The 22,133-nt window shown below is 43.5% G+C and overlaps 6 protein-coding genes across 6 annotated transcripts; 3 read left to right on the forward strand and 3 right to left on the reverse strand.

Annotated features, from left to right (window-relative positions):
- Positions 1-2,612: 2,612 nt before the first annotated feature.
- Positions 2,613-3,812, forward strand: EAE98_007861 (uncharacterized protein; the record flags this gene model as incomplete). Its single annotated transcript, XM_038955484.1, has 1 exon — positions 2,613-3,812. The coding sequence occupies one exon, from the start codon at positions 2,613-2,615 to the stop codon at positions 3,810-3,812; it is 1,200 nt and encodes a 399-aa protein (XP_038808213.1).
- A 774-nt stretch (positions 3,813-4,586) lies between these two features.
- On the reverse strand, positions 4,587-5,606 carry EAE98_007862 (uncharacterized protein; the record flags this gene model as incomplete). Its single annotated transcript, XM_038955485.1, has 1 exon — positions 4,587-5,606. The coding sequence occupies one exon, from the start codon at positions 5,604-5,606 to the stop codon at positions 4,587-4,589; it is 1,020 nt and encodes a 339-aa protein (XP_038808214.1).
- Positions 5,607-6,302: 696 nt separating this feature from the next.
- EAE98_007863 (uncharacterized protein) lies at positions 6,303-7,214 on the forward strand (the record flags this gene model as incomplete). The annotated part of the gene is made up of 2 exons (XM_038955486.1): positions 6,303-6,528; positions 6,580-7,214. The coding sequence occupies 2 exons, from the start codon at positions 6,303-6,305 to the stop codon at positions 7,212-7,214; spliced, it is 861 nt and encodes a 286-aa protein (XP_038808215.1).
- Positions 7,215-8,959: 1,745 nt separating this feature from the next.
- Positions 8,960-9,857, reverse strand: EAE98_007864 (uncharacterized protein; the record flags this gene model as incomplete). The annotated part of the gene is made up of 3 exons (XM_038955487.1): positions 8,960-9,197; positions 9,300-9,712; positions 9,771-9,857. 3 exons carry the CDS (start codon positions 9,855-9,857, stop codon positions 8,960-8,962), a joined length of 738 nt encoding a protein of 245 aa, XP_038808216.1.
- Positions 9,858-11,724: 1,867 nt separating this feature from the next.
- Positions 11,725-15,061, reverse strand: EAE98_007865 (uncharacterized protein; the record flags this gene model as incomplete). The annotated part of the gene is made up of 3 exons (XM_038955488.1): positions 11,725-11,962; positions 12,027-13,700; positions 13,755-15,061. The coding sequence occupies 3 exons, from the start codon at positions 15,059-15,061 to the stop codon at positions 11,725-11,727; spliced, it is 3,219 nt and encodes a 1,072-aa protein (XP_038808217.1).
- A 2,674-nt stretch (positions 15,062-17,735) lies between these two features.
- Positions 17,736-20,438, forward strand: EAE98_007866 (uncharacterized protein; the record flags this gene model as incomplete). Its single annotated transcript, XM_038955489.1, has 5 exons — positions 17,736-17,926; positions 17,980-18,159; positions 18,206-18,839; positions 19,001-19,086; positions 19,159-20,438. The coding sequence occupies 5 exons, from the start codon at positions 17,736-17,738 to the stop codon at positions 20,219-20,221; spliced, it is 2,154 nt and encodes a 717-aa protein (XP_038808218.1). The 3' UTR covers positions 20,222-20,438.
- Positions 20,439-22,133: the final 1,695 nt, after the last annotated feature.

Consider the following 22,133-nt stretch of genomic DNA (forward strand, 5'->3'; position numbering starts at 1 on the left):
ATTACATCTGATATCTACCTGGGAATCCTTTTGCAGCTTTCGACACTGATTTCATGATGAGAAGAAATTGATGACGCTGCAAGAACATACTTAGCTAGTCCACGGGTAGATACTAGATAGGAATGACGATAGAACTTTGATATGGAACTTGTCCTCTGGAGGCGCATAAGATGATATAGAGTTGAAAGCGTCTGATCTTCCTTCCTTGGCATTTGGTGCGGCATACTGCATGTACTACGAGTATGTAGGTAGTAGTTAATGAGTATCTGTGAAACTCCACTTGAGAAAAAAAATATACCTGGCTCCTGGATTCTTACCGAGTACAAGAATCGAGGATCAGATCCTCATGTACATAAAGCCATTTGGCTTCCTTATTTATTTGTCTTTCTCGTATTTTACCCACGCTGGATAGGAATTGATGGGTCCCATTTGTCAAATACCTCTTGTCTCTCTCTCGATCAGAGATATCATGTGTTCGTTAAGAACAGATTTATTATCTGTGGGCGGTCTACATATTGAATCGTGAAGTTTATATCATTCCCTTACCAGCGAGCCAGTCTTTACCGGTACCAGAACCATACCCATCGGTTCTCTCCCTAGACATCGTTACGAAACATTTGATTAGCAGCCTCTGGTCATTTACGAAATGTTGAGTCAGTTAGAGTTACTCGGCGTCATCTCTAGGTAGTGAACCCTCGATCATGATTCATGAATCCCCTTATCCTTCCACATTCCATCCTCCACATTCCACATTCCATCTTCCATCTTATTATACATCCAAGCCTCTTCTTCCGTTCCTATCTGTACCTGCATTTGCAATTTGCCAAGTGGACGGCGTCTAGTAGTCTACGGATTATGGAGCAGCACGTCCAACCCCTACTAGAGCCCCTATACTTCTTGACATGTAAGATATCCACAATGGAAACCACAAATTCTTGACAAACGGGACTCATTCATATGTGGAAAGCGTATTTTGATGATACGGTACAGGTAGGTTCACGTTGAAAGCTTTCAATTGGATTAATAACTTCATACAGATTGATACCTAAGGCATTCACATTCTACTGCTATGTGGCGTCAAGAACCGCTGTTAAGCGTTCAGCTAACCAGCATCTAGCCTAAAAGGGAAAAGATATACGTAAACGTACACTTACCTACTTATACTCACATGATTTAAACGCTTGTATCAACAGGTCACTCTTTTTTCATAGATGCATATGTACATCTTCCAAGGTTCTGATAGATTAGTGGCTAACTGCACCTCAATGTATTGGTATGAGGAGGAGCACTCAGAACCCCCAATCGCATATTGACCATCGTTATCTCTAACCTTCTTCCGCTGCACGCTCTCACCCACCTACACACAGGATGCTCCATACGCATTCGGGATATTGTGATCTTCTCAGAATTTTTTAACTTCGATGCGCAATCACAGCACTCAGACAAAATCGAGAAACCCCATCTTACACTGTATCACATCTCCGAATCGTGATTTGACGATTCTTGTCACATTGAAGTGCAAGCTAGCTGAGCGGTGAAGTTCGCGCTCAGCCAACAAGAAGCACGGTAGATGGGCACAAGGTGCCGATGAAACTAAGTTTGAAGACGTTGCCAAGAAAAGGTATGCACAACATCAAATCAATGTTCCGAAATCCCGATCGGATCTCTTTAAATCTCTTACGAATCTTTTCATCTGTTGTACTGTATACAAGTGCACGTCTCTGATCCTCGGGGGCCTCCACCGCGGTCTCTCGCCATCAATCAGCCAGCCACAAACATCCCATTCCACATACGCCTTGAGATTCCTCTCAACAGTTTTAACACGAATGCTCATGCATATAGCTCAACTGCAGGAGGATTTTCTTTGGGGATAAATGATTACGACCACCATCATGAGAGCAACTGAATCCTTAATCCATTGGGTACTCTGATCGGCAGTGCAGCTCCAATATACAGCTGAGCCTTAGAAAATGCAGTGACTTCCAAAAGGATGAGCTCGTTCCACGAGTCTTGTGAACGTTGACAGTACAAAAGAGCTTGATTCGGTGCAAGAACTCTCTGAGGACACACAAAATTGACGTACCCCGCACCATTGTTATTTCAATAGCATATTCCCCTCACTCTCTGTTTCACGGCGATACTCCTGTTGTTACTCTGCAACACGATGCAAGAAATGTATCAGCTGTAATTGGGCAGCAATGAGTGATATTGGGTTCATGGATAATCTGCCTTGCTTGTTCCATTTTGCAGACATCGAATTCACAACTCAGCATATCGTAGTGAAGATAGTGTCTCATTTTGATCATACACACTGCTGTGTATTATATCGCACCCACAATTCATTGACACATCGCATACACAAGTCATGGGCGACGCTGCTTTGCAGGTTGTAACACTGTCATACAAGCAAAGAAGTCCTTGTGGAGAGCTGAGCTGCAGAGCACTCCTTTCATCATATCAACATCAGATGTATAGCAAGATCGATATTCTCAGACTTACAAAAAAGTATAATAAGTGCTTAATTCTCCTCCTGTCATCGATTTTTCACCACATCCCATATACTAAGCTTTGAAAACATCTTTTTGATTCATCTATTACCTCCGCAAACCAACATGGCGAACGCAACAAAAGACTATGGTGACCTCAGAGTCACTATGACCTCAGCATTTGACTGGGTATGGAGCGATAAGGGCAGTGGAGCTTCGAAGGACTTTGAAGCCTACCACCCCAAAGCTCAGGGAAATTTGCGTCCTCTAGGATCTGTTGGGTTTTCTTCATATGGTGACAGGAATGGCAGCATTGCTGTTCTACTTGTTGGCAAAAACCCAAGTTCTACAGGTACAGCAGCAGTCGCTAGTCCTACCGGCTATGATTTGATTTGGCGTGACGAGAAAAGCGGGGGGAGTTACAACGGATCTTTCTGGAGGCCTAGAGCACCCAGTGGGTACGTCTCACTTGGAGATGTATGTTCAGGATCTTGGAGTGCCCCTAGCACTGACAAGATTTGGTGTGTTCGTTCTGATCTGGTTCATACCTCGGATTACTTCAGAGCCAAGGTTTGGGATGATCGAGGCTCAGGAGCTAAATCCGATTGTTCTGTGTGGGAAATTGGACTCCCTTTTATGGGCGTGAATGGGGGAGAAAAAATCCCGATCTCATCCGAGACTTTCCGCGCCAACAACAGCTGGTCTGAGCCCAACAGTGGCCTCGCACAAGTTCTCACCCTACCAAACCCCAAAAATTTCACAGAATTCACTGCTCCCCCACCATCTTTCACGAAACACAATATCCCGAAAGGTGGCGATGTATTCAACCGCATTGATCAATGCCAAGTCACACTTCCTTTCAGCATCTTTTTTCCCCCCACAGACGCAGCAAGCCTTAGAACCATCAGCTATCCATTCTGCCGTCTCGCTAGAAAAATAGCTTGGTATGTCCACACGGCGCACACCAATAACAGTGGAGGCCAGATTTCCGACTCCACCACAGTTACAAAAGGTGTCAGCAAGACGCTAGCAGAAGAGATGACACACTCCGCAGGAGTTTCCATCTCTGCCTCGTACGGTATCAAGGGTTTCGGCATGGATGTTAGTCTCAACTATCAATTTACATCGACCAATTCCTCCTCCTTCACCGAGTACGAGGACAATACGCGCACGCAGGGGTATACTGTTCCGCCATATGAAGCCACTGTTTTCCTCTGCAAGCGGATTTGGATTCAGGCCACTCGCGCAGATGGATCTATCGTTCTCAGAGAAATCAACTTCAACGCCAACGACGACATCCATCTTATCGGGGTCTCTCTTAAGTAGGAGATGATATGGTTGTTTTTTAGGTTGAGGTATTAATACCTTCGTTTATTGTTACGATCTACAAGGCCTGACGGAAGCTTTGGCAGGAAGAGAGTCATGCGACTAATTACGATCATTATTTGGAATTACTGTTACTGTTGATCAATAAATAAGCTCTATATGAACAAGGTGCATTTTACTTGTCATATCTGTTGATTCGATTAGTGTTTCTTATGTCTATCTCAATACAGTCCTTATCTGACATTTGCCACTACCCATGTGATTTGTATTCCTTGCTTTGTTTTGCGCCATCTGTTGTGGCTTGCACTTGACCTACAGACCGCTGCGATCACGACTACTCTGTCTTACCAATATACATACATTTATAGGAGCAATTTAGCCTTGTAGGGGTCTTCGATTTGAACAGAAAAAAAGAATCAGTACTTCTACATTTTTGTACAGTGAAACTTAAGGAAATGTCTAATGTACAAGCTCTGCCTGGGGTTCCCTCAGATATATCCTGACCCATACCAAAATTCATCTCGCATAGGTAATTAATAGCAAGATCAAAAGAAGTTTAGAGCGCTAACTTCTTTCTTGTAGCTCAGAGGTCCCTCTCTCGACATGAGCGTCAAAATCCTCCAAGAGATATTCTCGGAGAGTCCAGCTCCTTCTGCGTATGGTTGAAGGCGTTAGTGATTCTCTCTATAATCTCTATCTTCTATCCTCTTCCGCGAATTGCCGCTTTATTATATACTCGTTTTCCGTTCCCAAAGCATGGTCTGAAATACCAGTTCATACCACAGGCTTTCCTTCCTCCCCACCCAGCTTATTCTTCCATGTTCCTGCATAATGATGAGTTACCAAAACCGGCCCTTGATCCTTTGGAAAGTTGCTCTGACTCGCAGCAAACGCATTTCCCGGCAATATCAGCACATCGTGAACGAGCTTCGCACTTCTCAGTCCTGTGATATCCCTGTCGTCGAGCTCCCTTCCAAGGATCCGATTCAAGCTCTTCACAATGCTCCACGTCATCCTCTTTGGACCCGTGAGGTCTACCACCTGAGGAATCATACCCATTTGTATACCATCGAGCGAGACATTGTGTTGTCGCGCTACCTCATCGACACCCACCAGGATATCGTCGATCACCTGCATCATGTGGGGGGAGTGGGGCTTTGCCATTATCGTCCAACTCGTAAACTGGGCGTGTAGGAAATTGTCATTCTCCCAGGGCCAGTCGAATTCCAAGCCGACAACAAGATTTGCGGCTTCTCGATATTCTTTCAGCACCCATCGATGTATCGGTACTTCGTCGCACGAAACGTCTAAATCCATCCACATTCCACCCTCGGCCCACAGGATTAAGTATCTCAGTAGATCCGCTCTTAAGATCGGCACGTTGAGGGAGAAGTATGTCGTTATGATATCCGGTCGATCCGAAAACCATTTGTAGACGTATTTACTCGCCGCCTCATCGTCAAGTATTTCGTATTCGTATGAAGGGCTTAGCTCAAGACAATGATTTCTAAAGCTCTCAGCCTCGGCGGAAACTCCTTGAGGTCCGACTTTGTACCATATCTTTTCGGGGAAAGCAGCAGCTGTAGGTGTTGATATGGGTGCGGAGGTAATTACTTGGGAGCTGGACGACTCGGCAGGTATCGGCACTGCGTTGCAGCTTTCGGAATGACCGGAAGGGGCACTAAAGCCAATGTTGACGAAATAGTCATGTTTGAATGAGATTAAGAGAAAGAGAAAGATAACTACTACAAAGAAAACAGAGTTATGAGACCTAAAAGACTTTTGGCGAAACATGTTCCGGGATTCAATATGAATTGGGCTAAGCGATTTCTGTGTGAAAAATTCAAGTGAGGAAAGCACAAACATATTTGGGGTTCTACGGGCAGACTTATCAACTTGGAGCCTGCCCCCTGACCTGTAATACTATTCTCACTTTTCTGTACTGTTTGAAGCAGGGCGACTGCGGCTGCCAGGGCGTAGGGAAATAACCTTCCTAAAGGGGCAGTCCGGGCCGAAGATGCTGGCTTATCGCTTGGTTCCGCTTAGCCAATCATCCAAATTTCACCCATTAGTTTGTCCCGACACTCTGGTACCGAGATTTTGGGACCAATGACATCCGATGAATAGGCTGATTGTTGGCTAAGTGTTTTGAAAATCATGCATTGACTACCCCCAAATCTCGGATGGGCGCTTACACTGCATTGATTCCTATCTTTAACTCAACTGCTATTCGTATTGTCAGCACAGTATGATTGTCGAGGGTGCTCCGCGCGAGCATTTATGCAAGGTGTGCCACACAAATTTTCTTCCCTGTGAAGTGTTTTCTTCTGTACTGCAGCAATTTCTAAGCGTCCATTTTGTCTTCTCCTACTGCTACGCCAGAGGCTATTTCCATCTTCTCTTCTTTTCCTTGTCTCTCAAGTCAAAAATCTATCTCGCAAACTACAGTAATCTTCACACTTTTTGGGTCAAATTGTGCTGAGAATTCCTATGATTTGGTTATCGCTCTTCATTTTCTTTGCCTGCTCGTTTACAAGCGATGCTGCCACCGTCAATGACTTTATTTTTCCAAACAATCAGACCAATCCTCCTAAATACGAGGGGTCTTTTGAAATTGGTACCGAGCTCACTGTTCAGTGGGAGTCCGTATGGAAGAATACAACTTTGGTTCTTTGGCAAAGCGGGACGCCACAGTTCCAGTATCTTCCAAACTCGAGTATGTCCTCTGGCTATGATAACTCTAGTTAAATATGCTCACGATCATTAGGAGACATGATAGGGTTTACCCAATTCATATGGAAAGTTGATCTGAGTGGCGCCAATGGCAATCCCAAATTCGACCTAAACGCGGGGAATGCCTTCTTTTTCGGCATCTTTAACAGTGGCACAACCGACCTTTTCGAAAGTCAGTTTGTCAACATTACCGGAAAGAATAACATCGTATCAATCGCTTCTTCATCTGCTGTGGCTACGACCTCAGTGAGTAGTGCAGCCAGTACTGATCCCACGACTTCCACCAATGCCTCAAGCGCTGCCCTGAGTAGTACGACAGAACAGCCCTCAAGCACCTCGACAAGTTCTTCAAGTTCCGTAATGCCAACAATCTCTTCTGCACCGGTCAGCACACAATCTTCGAGCGAGCTAAGTGTAGGTGCCAAGGCAGGAATTGGTATTGGTTCTGTAGTTGCATTTTTTTCCATTGTCGGAGCAGCTTTTGCTTTAGGGCACTTCCTTCGCCAGCCAAAAACTCCACACATCCATCCAGAGAGTGCGGCCGTGGGCCATTCAAGTTTCGCCCCTTCCACGACCACTGCAATGACCTCAGGGTCTCAGCAATGGCACCCTCTGGTGGAAGCACATTCAGAAATCCAGAAACCAGGAAACAGAATCTACGAGATATGAGATATGAGATTTAATACACTATTGCCCTATGACGCCCACCATCAACCAGACCATTTCTCTCGGCGCCTCACTCGCCGTTCCGATACCCAGTTATGAGGATCATACTAGCCACAATCTGTGCTCTAGTTTCTCATCATGTATTTACAGATTCTTTGCGTGTCTGTTGTTCTCTCTTGTAATTATAAAGTGGTTTTTAGTTTGGAGCGGGATTCTATAATCACTAGCCACGTTGAGGTAGTCAGGGAGCAGCAGACATTAGTTTATTTATTATAATTTGACGTGTCAATGAATTTTGTTATATAGATCTAATTCCACATTTTTGTGACTGCCCCCTTCTGTTCAAGGTGAAGATCATGAGAAAACGCAGTTCCAGCTCTGCAAAAGCATACTAGACCAACGTGTACCACACATAACCAGTGAATTTCGGGAATTTCTTCAATGTGAAACATCGCTTACGGCTCTCCTTGAATTTTCTGTAAACGATGGTTGTCCACTCTATCTGGATGATAAGCTGACACCACCAACAACATAGTCCCTTCTCACAATTCTTTAGCAAAGCAAACCTTCAAAATTCCGATTCAACAAACTGTCGAAGAGCTTACGACTCACAATTTTTATACTTTTATTAACGTTTGACATATCGTATGTTGTTGTTATGCAATTTCGAGACAATATTGACTTTTGAAAAGAATTTGAATTTGGCGAGTTTGGCGTGGCGGACATTTCGTCCAGATGGAGCCTCTGTCCGCTCCTCGATCCACTCTCCGCACGTTGGATCCGTATTTGATCTCCAGCATCAGGAATGGCTGTGTCTATATTAATCTCTTCAGCCCCCAGTTTTTTTCACGGTGTGCAATGTACAATTGAAATGATAGTATAATTCTTCACATGCTTGAATAATACAAGAGAAGATTCGTTCCGAGGCTTGAGATCTTCATGACAAGGGTACATAGTGCTTAGCAGCTGGTAAATACTAAGAGACCAATGTTAAGTCTTGTTTTCGTTGGTGATTGTTGGTGGTGTGTAAGTGATTGGAAACTGCTGGGTAAACAGGCTTACACGTGGGTGTCATATATTTTACGGGAGAAATGGCAAAAGAATCGGAAGAATCACAGGAAGGAGCGCGGGAAGGAAGGCTGTGCTCTTCTCTCAATGGCTCTTCGCCGTGCTCCTATTGACCGTCCGATACTGTGCGAGTCTCAAAGTTCGGCGCTAGTAAGATATGAAGGGTGATCGATATTAACCACAACATACACATTGACGTTTTAAATTCAAGACGAGAAGTAGGTAGTCATGACCTCATGCGAGATGGTAGGCTCGGTAGGTTAGGCTCTCTTGGAGAGTGCCCGACTACCTTCCTTGTAATCTTGCTAAACAAGATTGGCGCTCATCTATCGTCTGATCAATACAGAAAACCCTGTTTTCAAGAACACGGGTTTGAGCCACAAAAGAAATTCTTGTGACTCGTCTCGGATTATCCTGAAATAGAGTACTAAACCTATTACTAATTTGGGGGCAACTCGATATTTTTGCCATCCATTACTGAAGTCACACAATAGTAAAGGTATGTTTTCTAAGTCTCAACTTCTTCGGCTAATCATGCCCCCCCCCCCCCAGCATTACTTTGCAATCTCACATCTTTCATGACTCCCATAGTGCCGAGCAGTTCCTCGCACCACAAGTATAATTAAATAAATGAAGTTGTTATTCCATTCCCATCACAACACCAATCATCAACATCCTCACTAATATTCTCTCAATCTAGACAGAGGATTACGATCATGACGAGTCGGGGGTCGCTCCATCGTTGTTCCTCGACGCATCGGGATAGGAGCTCTCCCCGTGAGCGCAGGCTTCACCCAATCCCGATCGCAGAATTGTCCACAGCGATGCCTCTCAAAGAAAGATTTGATTCCATCGTATCCCAAATCCGCGGGTCCGCAATCGTGTGCTTGGGACATGATGACTGGGTCTGAGAGAATGCTAATTGGAGTGTTAGGAGATTTTCATAACCATTGATATAGTTTTCACCGAGGCAGCCGAGCAAGGGGAAAAACATCATAGTATGGAGGAAACAGCACTTACTACCCATTACTATACGAACCCCCCTGCAAATCACACAACAAAAACCTTCTCCCGGAATCATGATAGGAAAAGTGACTCAACGCCTGCATCGCCTCATTCCACACATTATTCCTTCCCGTCCATCCGGTGTTACTATTAAACTTTTCAAAATTTTCAATCATGGGCTCCACCAAACTTAGTTGTCCCGCTCTCCGCCCCGGACCACCCTCAAACCTCCAGATCGCAGGCCTATTGACGAAGATTTCTCGTCCGGGAAGAAACCCTACCGTCTGGAAATTATCGACGATTTGCTGCGTGCGGCGCATGATCTCCAGCTCTTCGGCGAAATAGTGGTCTTCGTATACCGAGCCGCTTTTGAATTCTTTGGATACGCAGGCTTGCCCGTTGCGCTCGCCTGAGGTGTAGTGACCTGCCTGGTAGGAGGTTAGCATTGAGATTTGAAAGGAAAGTAGCAGGATAATGATTACGTACCCAAACGTTTTTGAATGTCCCAGATGCAAATATTGAAGATGTGACGATCTCGGCTGTCGTCGATTTGTTGGTGCGTCGATGCGACATGTTGAGTTTTTGATCCTGCAATGCGATTTTTGTGTAGATACAATACAGCCTTGGAGAAATGTTCGAGGATTGATAACTCGAGGAATCGTGCTTGTCTTTGCGATCTAGGACCAGATACCCGGCCGGTACGAGTAATTTTATGTACATGTTGTTTGTACATGTTGTTTGTACATGTTGTTTGTACAACTCGAAAGTTCTATATTCTGGTTTCATCCGCCATCGCCTAGGCGACTACTGAGGCCAAACGACTTTGTTTGCTTGATTTTATTGCTTCTTTCAATCTCCCATGTTTCAAATCTGAGTTCATTTACTACCTTTCGATCTCTCAGATCGTACTTTCTCGAATGTTTCAATTGATATGTCAATATATAAGAGAACATACTCGTAAATGACATACCATTATTTCACGGCCTAGTTTCGCTTCTTAACTGTTTACGCTATTGATTTGTTTCTCAAACTTTCTTTCTTAAAATCACCATCTTTTTAGTTCACTCTTCCAGAATCTCCCCTGTTCTCCTCACTTCCATCAGTCACCTAGTGACTGTCGCCCCTCTACTACACGATAATGGTAAATAGAAGGAACTTAATTGAAATGAATACTCCTCTATCCTCGTTAAACTATGTGGAACTATAAGAACATCTTTATTCACACCCCATAGTATAGAACAGAAACAAGGCAAAATGAAGAGAAATGGTAATAGGTAAGAGAAGGAAGGATAATACAACTAATAGTCGGTTCTTCAAGCGACCGATTAGTTCCTAGTCGGGGAAAGCAAATGTCCCCGGAAAGCAAATTGTCCCCGTAAGATTTTGATATAGATTTTGTGATTTTTATTGAAAAATATCTGAATTTTATAAATAATATTATGAATTTTGAAATAATTTAAAAAAATCTAATATCATTAAAAAACTATAATCTTATTGAATATAATTATATAAAAAGTTCAAAAATCATTCAAAAATTGAAGATTGTATATTAAAAATAAACTAGATTTTTAATAAAATTGAATAATTTTAGTGTATTTTATATCCAAAATCTTACAAGGACAATTTGCTTTCCGGGAACATTTGCTTTCCCCGATTAAGAATTAGTCGGCCATTTATAAAAGCCGACTATTAGGAGAACCTGTGTAATAGCAAGATCCTAGGAAGCTTAAGGCTAGATGGAAAAGAATGAGAAAAGAGAAGTAACAAAAAAAGAATGAGCAGAAAAAGGGTGAGATCAACAAAAACAGGATGGAATAGAGTTGATACGATTGTGGTTAGCAAAAGATGAGAAAGACAAGATGGAAAGATGGAAAGATGTTGTGTATCTAAATCCGAAAAGTGCTAAATGTACTGATTCACTCAAACCGAATTTAACCTGATATGATTATTTGTGATAAAACAGATGAAGGGTTTAAAGCGACATCATGTCATCTCACATGTCACTCACATCAAACATGAAGCACTGCAGGACTGAATATCTGAATATAGTCGCATTCGCACCTATACTACAAGAAATCTCCATCTTCATCCACAACTCTTCCCCTTCCCAAAGAAAGTAACAAAACTGGAAAGAGACATTCAATTCGCTTTCCTAATGCATAGCGCAATGTTATGAAGATAATTATGGATTTCTCCTACCCGTTCCTCATCACCGAACGCCCGCTCCTACTCCACCTTCCTCCCCTAGTTTCTCATCAGAAACCCATCCCATGAAGAGCATTTCGCGTCCCATTACGTTATGAATATAAATAATCTTACAAAAGCTTTATCCCACCTGGTTCCTGAATGCCAAAAGCGCTCCTTCCAAATGTACAATCCTGCAAGCGACTTTTTGTGAACTTTCTCATCCCTACTATGTGGGAGGCGTAGTGGAAGCGGTCTAGTTGCTCGAAGCGGCAACTTCCTGGGTTTTAGGTATGGCAGATGGCGGTGGTATATCTGGGGGTGCCATCATTACTCGCTTTGGGTCTCTTTCAGAACAGGCTTCACTTTCTGCAGTTCTTTTCTTCTCTTTTTCCTTTTGGGCCGCCCTTCGTGCCTCTTTATCCTTGCGTTCATTTTCTTTACGTAACGCCTTGGATTCGAATTCATGCCAATCGCCTTTGAGTTCTTTGAGTCTATTTCATGGTGTTAGCTAATGATCACCTGTAAAAGGAGGTTGTAAGTAAGGATATAACATACTCGATAGCCTGCCTTGCAGTTGGCTCTTCCGTCGTGAAATATGGATGCTCAAGAACATCAGAAGCAGAGGGTCGCTTAGCAGGGTCATACTGAAACATGGCATCTAGGAGTTCAAACGCGGCTGGTGTAACGCGTTCCTTGTATTTTTCTGCAAAGACATTGGATCGTTTAGCAGAAGGTCTAAGAAGTTCGAACCATGCCATGTCTACTAAGCCAGGCCAATCATTTCGATTCGGCGTTCCGAGCACAGCATAAATTTTCTCCAGTTGACTGATTTCACCACCGTCTCCAGGAAAAATTGCGTGGCGAGTGAAAATTTCAACCAAGACACAGGCTGCGCTCCAAATATCCACTGCAGGACCATATTGTGTCTCTCCAAGGAGAAGTTCTGGTGAACGATACCAGATGGTGATAACACGATTGGTATAGTCCAGCTGTCTTCGCTTTGCGTAAAATCGAGCCAGTCCAAAATCTGCCAATTTCAGTTGACCTTCATCACTAACAAGGATATTTGCTGCTTTTATATCCCGGTGTAAAACACCTCGTCGATGGAGGTAATCAAGACCCTCGAAAAGCTGCTTAGCAAGGTGCTTTTTGTGAGCTGCGTCTAACTTGAAGGATGGGTGGTTGAGCAAGCCCGTAAGATCGTGTGATAGATACTCGAAAACCATAAAGCAATCGTTCTTCTCCACCATTACCTCTTGTAAGGTGACGATGTTTGGGTGGTTCAAGGATTGTAGCAATTTTATTTCTCGAACAGCAGTCACAGGAAATCCGTCGCGTTCTCCTTCCATGCGTATCTTCTTCAGAGCGACCAACTTCTTGGTGTAGACGTGGATAGCTTTGAACACTTTACCATAAGTTCCAGATCCTACCACAGATTCATTACCAGGTTTTCGATAGTACACGGAATCCGATGCCTTATATTCGGGTAATAACTGTGGCTTTGGCTTCAAACGTTGCATAATCTTTTTGACCTTACGCGTAACAGGAGGCGGTGGTTCGCGGAATGCGTGTTGTGCTCTTGCAGATGCTGGCTCTGTAGGAATGTTCCGTGTCGCTGCAGGGCCACGAGGGCTATTTTGCATCTCTCGCTTGGTTGGTACAGCGTTTAGCTTTTGAGAGATTTCTGGCTTCGGAGTAGTTGCCGCTTTAGCTGGACCTTTGAAAGCAAAACTAAACTTTGAGGAGTTCTGTTGACTTTGAGGCCCTGTTGGTGGTGGTCGACTAGGAGGGGGCATTTGTTCATCATTCTTTTTGCTAGTATCCTCAGCCTGAAGGTCTTTTGAGGGTCTAAATAAGTCTTCACTTTCGTCCACCTGATTCTGCATAGGTATTGCACCCGAATCAAACGAATTCTGCTGTGGGAACTGTTGTTGCGGTGACATTTGCTGAGGTGTAACATTACCAGAATTGGTGAACTGGGCGCGATTGGCGCCGGAGGGACCAGAAGGAGGATTCCATTGAGAATTGAACTGGTTTCCACGACTACCTCGGGGGTTGAAATTGTTCGCTCTAAAATTCCGTTGGTTGCCTCTGAAGTTATTGTTGTTCATTGGCCCCGTAGGAGGGCCTTGATGAGAAGGAGATTGGGCTTGGTTGCCATACATTTGGTTTTGTGGGCCAGTAGGAGTAGCATATCCCGGTTGTTGCTGGTAATTCTGTTGAAATTGCCTGCAAGTCTCGTCAGATTTGAAAAATTATTAGTCCTAGCATAATGAAACTTACGAAGAGGGCGAAAACTGTTGTTGCTGTGAGCCATTCCAGTTTCCCCGCCCAGAAGAATAAGGTGATTGTGCCTGAGGTGAACCATGATATGAATTTGGGGTCATTTGATGTTGTGGAGATTGTGAAAATTGTCGTGGGTCTGCTTGAGGCCCTTGAGGAACTTGGTTGAATTGTGGTTTCAAAGGAAATGCAGCCTGCATTTGTTGGTTTGGATTGTACCCTTGCTGATTACCATAGAATCCTCTATTAGCCATCTTATCCGATTTGACCTCAATGCTATTCGCTCCTGAAGCTGCCGATGTAGGTCGACCTCGAGATTTATTATTAGGGCGATATTCGTCTCGTGAGGGCCGGCCCTTTTCTCGCTTTGGGGACCGTCTCCGATTTCCCTTTGGCCCTTTCGGTGCACGAGGAGATTGTCGACGACCGCGATTTTTATGTTCGTATGTATCTGCCTCTGGCGATCGACGGCTCGAGTATGGGGAAGGGTCTCGCTTCCTTTCCTTATTTTCAGATATATTTGGTGCTGGATTTCCTCCGTCCTTTTGTTCTTGCTCGAAAATTTTGTTGGGAGATGGATTACGGTTCGTTGGTGGATCGTCGTAGTCCAAGGCTGATGAAGGACGAGACTTTTCAAATTTATCACGGTTTTGGCCAGGAGATCGCCCACGCTTATCGTTTTTTCCAAAATCTCTACGATTTCTTGAATTTCCTTCCTCGCGTTGATTATTCCTGTTTGGTTCTGATTGCCGATGTCGATGTTGTGATGTAGACCGGTTTCGTCGCTTCCTATCTCGCCGGGACCCTTTCGTAGCTCCGTTGTGCCGTACTGGACTGCGAGAATTCCTTCGAATTTTCTTTTGTTGGTTGCGACTCGGCGATGGGCTGCGACTCTTTCTTCGTTTTAATTGTTGAGGGGAATGGGCTGTATTTCCTTTTACTATTTCTGTGCCTCGCGATTCCAATAGTAGTTCCCTGCCTTGATTGCGCTTCACTACGTCTTCTTGTGTATCTTTTGATGGCCGGGGAGACGATGGCCTTCTGCGGTCTGGACTACGATCTGGCTTTTCAGTTTCTTGTGTTGGCCTGGATCTATCAGTACTGCGATCTCTGGTATTGGGTGTCCTGTCGGCGTCCAGTCGACGTGACGTGGGAGACCTTGATCTTCTCGACCGTCTTTCAATAACTCTCCGGTCGACTCTACCTCTATCTCTGCGATCGTCACCGGGGCTCCAGCTGTCTTTCATCTCGAGCGCGATCGCATCTCGAGCAGGCGGGTGTTCTTTTGGTTGTGGAGTTGAAGGCATAATTGAGGGAATGTCGATGATTTTGCTAAAGTGGCGCGCTTCTTTAGGCTTAGCGAGAATTGAGTCGATGGATTGGCATTAAACCATACAATGCGACACAAAAAGACTTTCAGAGAGAAAAGTTGAGTTGAATTGAATAATGAGATGATTTTAAATGAAAATAATGATGAGAATCTTGAGACAATTGAAAAGTATAAGACGACGAGAAAATAAAAAATTGGGAGGGATTTTGGTGTTACATTACCTAGGTATCTGATTGTATGACATGCCTATTTGTTGTGGTGGTGGTGGTTGTGGTGGTAGTGGTGGTGGTGGATTGCTAAGTGCAGAATTGAGTCGAGTCTGGTAATGGTGTTCCTAACCCACACCGTATCAACGGAACTCCATAATCCGTAGAGGTGCAGAATAACAACTGTCGTAGCAAGAACACTGCACACTCGTTGTTCTGTAGAGTTGAAAGATTTGAAAGAATCGTCCGATTCCGACACCGAGTGAGCAGAGCAGATTACCGAGCCTTGTGTCCTTCCTTCCGAGTTCCATGCATCGGTATCCAAACCGCGTTTACAATTTCGAAGTCACGTAATGTATGCAAAGTTCTATCTACAATGCGTGTGATACGCAAATATAACAAGGGAAAGTAAAGGAAATTATCGTCAATATGGCTTTGCCAATATAGAGTCTGCCTCTGCAAGAGCTGCACAAGGCGGCTCAAGGGAGCCTAACCCTCGAATATTCCCAGCAATGTGTGCAGACCACGTCCTCAGTGGAATTAGGAGCTAACTCCCTCGAAACCTTCTGCGAAGATCGACAGCCCAGTAGTCGAATGGTAGACGGTAATCTGGGAGCGCTTCGCTGTTGTTTGGTTGTGGAGTTGTTGGATTCTGGTATTATTCTGCAGGATCGTTCTAGTATTGATTGTGAATGATGATAACATCTATCAGAAGTGACTGGGACCCCAAGCATCTTCATAGAATCATGGATTGAGGTCGCTGTTGGGGCAGCAGTCAAAGGTTAGAGCTTTGTGAGGAGACTCAGTTTTTGGGCAAGAATAACGAGTGCTTCAATTCATCCAGAACAACCGCCATGTCAAATGTCCAATATGTGTAGACCAGTTCTTGTTTTGAATCAAAAGATCCAACCGGCATAGGACCATAAGAAGACCTAATCATAAGCCAGGGAGGCATTTAACGTACGACATGTGCCAACTTCAGCCTTGTTAAAATAACAACCACTATTTGACATCTTGCAGATGTCAATAGTGCTGGTATCGGGATCTGCGTGTAGAGAATTCGTTCAAGTATATCAAGGACTCATTAGGTATGGCATATTCACAAATAATCCTGTGGTCTGCCCATGCCGACAAATATCAGCCACTTCCATCAATCCGCAGGTTCAACTATTAGTGAGGGGTGAAAGCAACCTTCAGCCTTCCAAGCTAACCGCATGAACAATAACTGAAGCCGTCGCATAGAAAACTATCGTCGCAATTTTGAAAGAAGTATCGGCATACGCAGGGGCATGTAGGTAGATGATAGATACTGGATGCCGCGGTATACAAAATCACATACCACCATCATACCACCATAGATGTTGCTTATTGTCGATTCCAAGATAGTGTGTGTGCTGTGACTACCTAGTAATATTGTCAATGGCATAAGTTGCATTTGAAGTTCAGTCGGTTGAGGTGAACAGAAATATATCGAAGGATCTAGGGGGACAGTCGTCTCGAAATATGCCTATTGCGATGTCGATACGGTGGCATGTGCGATTGTTGAGAAGCGGCGAAATCTTGAAGAAAGACTGTACCGTTACCTTGCATAACCTTGATTATTTTCTCATTTCTCCTGAAACCCGTCGTCTTGCGGCATGTTATCGCGAATAATCATATTTGTATGGAGCTTGTAGACTTTTTTGTAAAATGGTAACGATAGGTAGTATGTTGATTGTTCAAAGTTCACTCGTTTGAGAGCAAGGCTTCTACTCGTTTGGCTCTTGATTACATAATCTGATTGATGCTCAAATATTCGCTGTCGTGCTAACGTATTCGACAGAAATGCAATGCCTATGTTCCAGCAACTCCATCTGCAACTTCTGGCCGCAACTTCTGATCTTCTATTGTTGAACAATCAAGGCTGATTGTATTAATTGATGAAGTTGGTTTGTAAATATGTAACGAAAAGTTCTAGTCTTACTCTGGCAAGGACGGAAGCAGACCATATGTGAATGCGAGTGTGAGATGCCATCTACATACCTAGATCAGAATTTCAATCTCTGTCTTGTTTTCAAGCATTAAACTGCTGAAAATGAACGGAATCAGTAAGATAGACAAAGTCGATTCAACCTTGCTATCTGCAACAGAAACCTGACTGCTTTCAAAGTAGGCTCGAGTGAGCTGCAACAACCTAGAAGTAGGCTTTACCTGCTTGAGCCTTCTCCTGTACAACTTTCACCGGTAAATGAGTGGCTAGTCACATATCGGAGGCGGCTATGCAGAAACTGCACTGTTTGTTAGATCGTTACACCAAGGTCTATCTCCCCATTTTCTATTACTATCCACGGTCGCAGTTTCAGCTCACTTGATTTACTATGAAATTTGACACGGATTCCTTCGGTTCTCAGAGCGGGTACAATTTTTCTATCTATATTTGCATCACCCCGAGACTCACTATACATTATGGAGGTACTTGCTGGAGTATCGAGCGTGCTCTCGGTTCTTGGTTTTGCCATCCAGCTTGCAGATGGTATCAAGAAAGCTTGTGCACTCTGGGAATCTCTCCAAGAAGCCCCTCATGAGGTTCAAATGATATGCAAAGATTTACGCGCTATATCAAACATTCTTGACGATATAAAGATAGAGGAGAACCAGTTCGTGCATCACTCTAACTCGATAACTGAGGCTCTAGGGCTTTGCTCTGAAGTTCTCGAATCTCTCAATCACTTAAGTCAAAAGATCGTATTCCCAAAAACCGATACTACCTTGTTGATCAAGAGATGGCGCGCTATGAAGGGAGTCATAAAGATGAGAAGCTACAAGGGTTACAGTCGAGATTGAACAGCGCGAAACCGACCTTGGTCCTGGCTCGTCAGAACTCTTCTCAGTCAGTACTCCTCGATTGCGTGTTTGGACGCTCCTGACATATCTAGACTTCTGTCCATGCAAACTCATAAATCTCAACAGCAGCTCGTGAATATGGTGGATGGAATTAAGCTCGATCTACAGGAACTGGCGTCGAAACCCGTTGTAATCACATCGAGAGATCTACCAGACAGTAACGCACACTTCGATGCACTAAAAGTGGAAGCTCGAGCTCTTGCATGCAATATCAAAAATCCTGCCATGAGACTTGGCTTTGACAGAGCTATGGATTTAGCTTTTTCTACATTGTCAAACCCCGCTGAGAGAAGCCTACGGAGAAAGTCTGTTTCTCTGCACAGTGGAAAGCACAGCATCTCTATCACTAACACGCCTTTTGGAACAATTAATATCTACATCACCACTTTATCGTTTGCAGACGGCACTTATAAGTCGCGCACCAATTTGATCATGCACCCCTCTCGTTTGCTACAACTATGCGGTGTCAGCCTCGGGGTCAGAATTGCTCTTTCGAAGTCGTGTGGGACCTTCAAACCCGAATTAAAAGCATACAGAGCTGTTCCGGACGATTCGACAATCTTCAGACTCTGTAGAGATGGACGCATAGATGCCATTCGATGTCTCTTCGATGAAGGTCTTGCTTCTCCGCGTGATACTGATTCATATGGTAGAACACCTTTAATGGTACGTCTTTCTTACCTCCATGCTTGAACAAATTTTTTCCATGGACGATTAGAGCTGGTCGACCATCTACATAGACTTAATTAACGGCGCCACTCCCTCCTGGATCATCTATGAAACAGCTTCGGGCGGCTTATCGTATCTCATGCTAATGCAATCTCTAGATAGCAGCATCTACTGGGCAATTATCAACATGTAAATTTCTCGTCAATGAGGGAGCTGATTTGGAAGTTCGGGATATACAAAACAAGTAAATTGAATATCTCTCCTGGTGTTGGCATTGAAAGTTTGGGTCGATCGTACTTCTGACGTGTATTGATAGTGATCTCGGGTCATATGCATGTGGAACGTGGTCTTACGATCTTGGAAAGGGAGGTGTTCCATTCGGCCTTTCACACAATGAAAACCAGGTCCGGGTGCCTTGCGATATTCGTATCGAAGTACTCAGAATGTTTCTCGAACAGTTCGAAGTCAGCGAGGACCCGAATTCTTCTGGAGTAGTCGGATTGTATCGGCTCGCACACACCCCTCGATTGGTAGCCGACCGAAAACTTCTCTTTTGGGCTGCTTCAATGCTTCAAGATCAGTTGATTCTCACTTCCAATTTAAGGGACTATTTTCTATCTACCTTGATTTCTGCAATGAAGCTCGAAGATACAAATATGATTCATCATCTCTTCCGTTCTCATCCTCATGATATAACGGAAGCTTGGAACGCGCCATCTATATGGCGTTGTCTCGCGAAGAAACTCAGATCATCTGATCAAACACATCTTATTCGTTGCATGATAAGTTACGGCATGGATCTTCATAACTCATCAGCAATGCTATCTTTTACCTCACTGAAGTTCCCTGAAGTAGAGTACCAGGGCACGATAACGGGATGTCTCTTACAGTCATCAGCAGCATTCTTCCGGTTCAAGACCACCTTGCAAAATTTGGGCATAGACATAGCTAAATTTGTATGCGATGAGATACAGCAGGGTCCCGCCGCCGCCGCCGGCTGGACCACCCAGAACCTTCTCGCTGCCTTCAATTTGGATTATATACCTGGGGACGCCTTGCCGTATTTCACGTGTCTGCCCGATTGTCAACTCTTTTGTTACAACTACGGCAGAGAATTTTCTTGGGAGATTCTATTGGAAAAACTGAAACCTAGAAGCGACTTATCCAGCGGCCTCGAAGACATACTGCGGGAACGAGAGGAAGATCTTGTTAAGTTCCAGAGTATTGACGGGCGCATTTGTTCAGGGTGTGGTGAGCTTGGAATGTCTCATGCTACTGAGAATGAGCAGCTTGACGCTCGCTATAACTTATACTACGGTCCACTCCGCCAAGCGGCAAAAGAACGCGAAACAGAGGTGGAGGATTCAATGTTTCTCTGATCTATTTAATGGTTTCATCTTGCTGAATGAAGAGCTGTTTAGCTTGGATACTGTGTCGGTTTTCATCAAACACTGAGATGTACAAGATTGAGTGTGGAGTTTGGGCAGATTGAGTTCTTGAAATGTGCAAATGGGGTCTATCCTCTATGAAACACCTCTCGACCGTTTTGCTATCCGTCGACCTGTATAGTGAAATTTCACTTAATTCATCTTTTTCTGTTCGTTCTCCTTCCTCCTTTCTCCCTCTCCTCGTATTTCCTCTACTACATCCACTATATCAACATAATCCTCGCTTTTCTATAAGCACACAAAATTCCTTTTCACAGTTATCACATCCAAATAACAGTAACCAGAAAGCAAAGTGATTTGATAAATAAGAGGTCCATCTTCCTTCAGACATTCTAACAATCATCATCTAACATGCCCAGATGTGACTCCAAGTCGAGACTTTATCAAAACTGTGTGAGTTTTTTTTTCATTTTTACCAACCTCTCACTCCCATGCAATTCCCCTCAGTCGATGACTTTACAGAAAAATCACAAGACCAAAAGGAAGTTCAATAGCACAATGACAAGTAAGTGCTTCGAAGCTACTACATTCCTTTACATGTCCCATCATGAAGAACCTCAATGACACAACCACCAGTGAGTAGGCACATGAACTGACAGAACACCGCTCACCCAGTTTCCAAAATTTATAACAACTTCATCCTTCAATTTTTCAACATCAAAATATACCATTCATTACCCCATTTAGAACAAACCACACCCACAATCCTACCGCTAAACCATCATTTCTGGAGATATTGCAATTTGCTAATTATAAATCCATTTTTGCCATATCCCATCAGTCCATCCGTACGTACTAGGGATGGACAAATTACATATTCTTAGGGTTGATTATATAATTTCATATTATCACACTTTTTGAGGCATATAAAATATCATGCCAAGCTTATACACGTGTTTTTTGGACTAATAAAATCATCAGGATGAATGAAAGTGGGTCGTTTTTAGAAAAAGTTTTTAGTAGGTTGTAATTTTTAATTTAGTGTATAATTAGACCCAAAAGTCAGGTGCTAATTATGCACTAATCATGTAATTTATATACTAATTATTTTCTTTTCAAACTAGCTCTAAAATAGCTTTAAAATAGCTTTAAAATAGCCTTTTATAGGATTTTATAGGATTTTATAGGATTTTATGATTAGTCATACATATAATGCGATTTGACTAATATTACGTATTATATTCAACTGACGAATATGCGATATTATATATCATCAAAAATCTCAACCCTAGTACGTACTACGTACACTCACTGACATCTCACTGACATACATGCCATACCAAAGAGAATCAGAGATCAGATATAAAATACCAAACCAAATATCATATCCAAAACCCCGATACTCATACTCATCCAAATCCAAATCCAATCAAGCCCATTCTACCATTCCATTGTTTTTATCTCTTTAAAAACATTCATTCATTCATTCATTCATTCATCCATCCAAAACCCAAGCAAAGGCCCAAGCAAAACTAACCCACAACCATCCCCCTCCCCTTTAGACTCCCACAATTCCCTCCCGCATTTCCCTCCCGCACCCTCGGACACCCCTCGGTACAAAATTCCACTCCCCCATCAAACATCCATCTACCTACTAGGTAGATCTAGACCCTAAATCATTTCTATCTCTACGATATTCCTTATCCAGCAATAACATCTCTCAATTCCCGTCTCTCATCCCATCTCCCTTCACCAAATCGACCTACCATACTCACATCGTACCACCTACCATTTACCTACCATTTACCTACCATTTATTATCTACCTACCATCTACCTAATACCTAATGCCCTCTTATCATATATTAATATCTCAAGTTCTCAACCAAATGAATACCTACACA

This window comes from Botrytis deweyae (genome assembly GCF_014898535.1).
Source record: "Botrytis deweyae strain B1 chromosome Unknown BDEW_019, whole genome shotgun sequence".
In the NCBI taxonomy this organism is placed as follows: Eukaryota; Fungi; Ascomycota; class Leotiomycetes; order Helotiales; family Sclerotiniaceae; genus Botrytis; species Botrytis deweyae.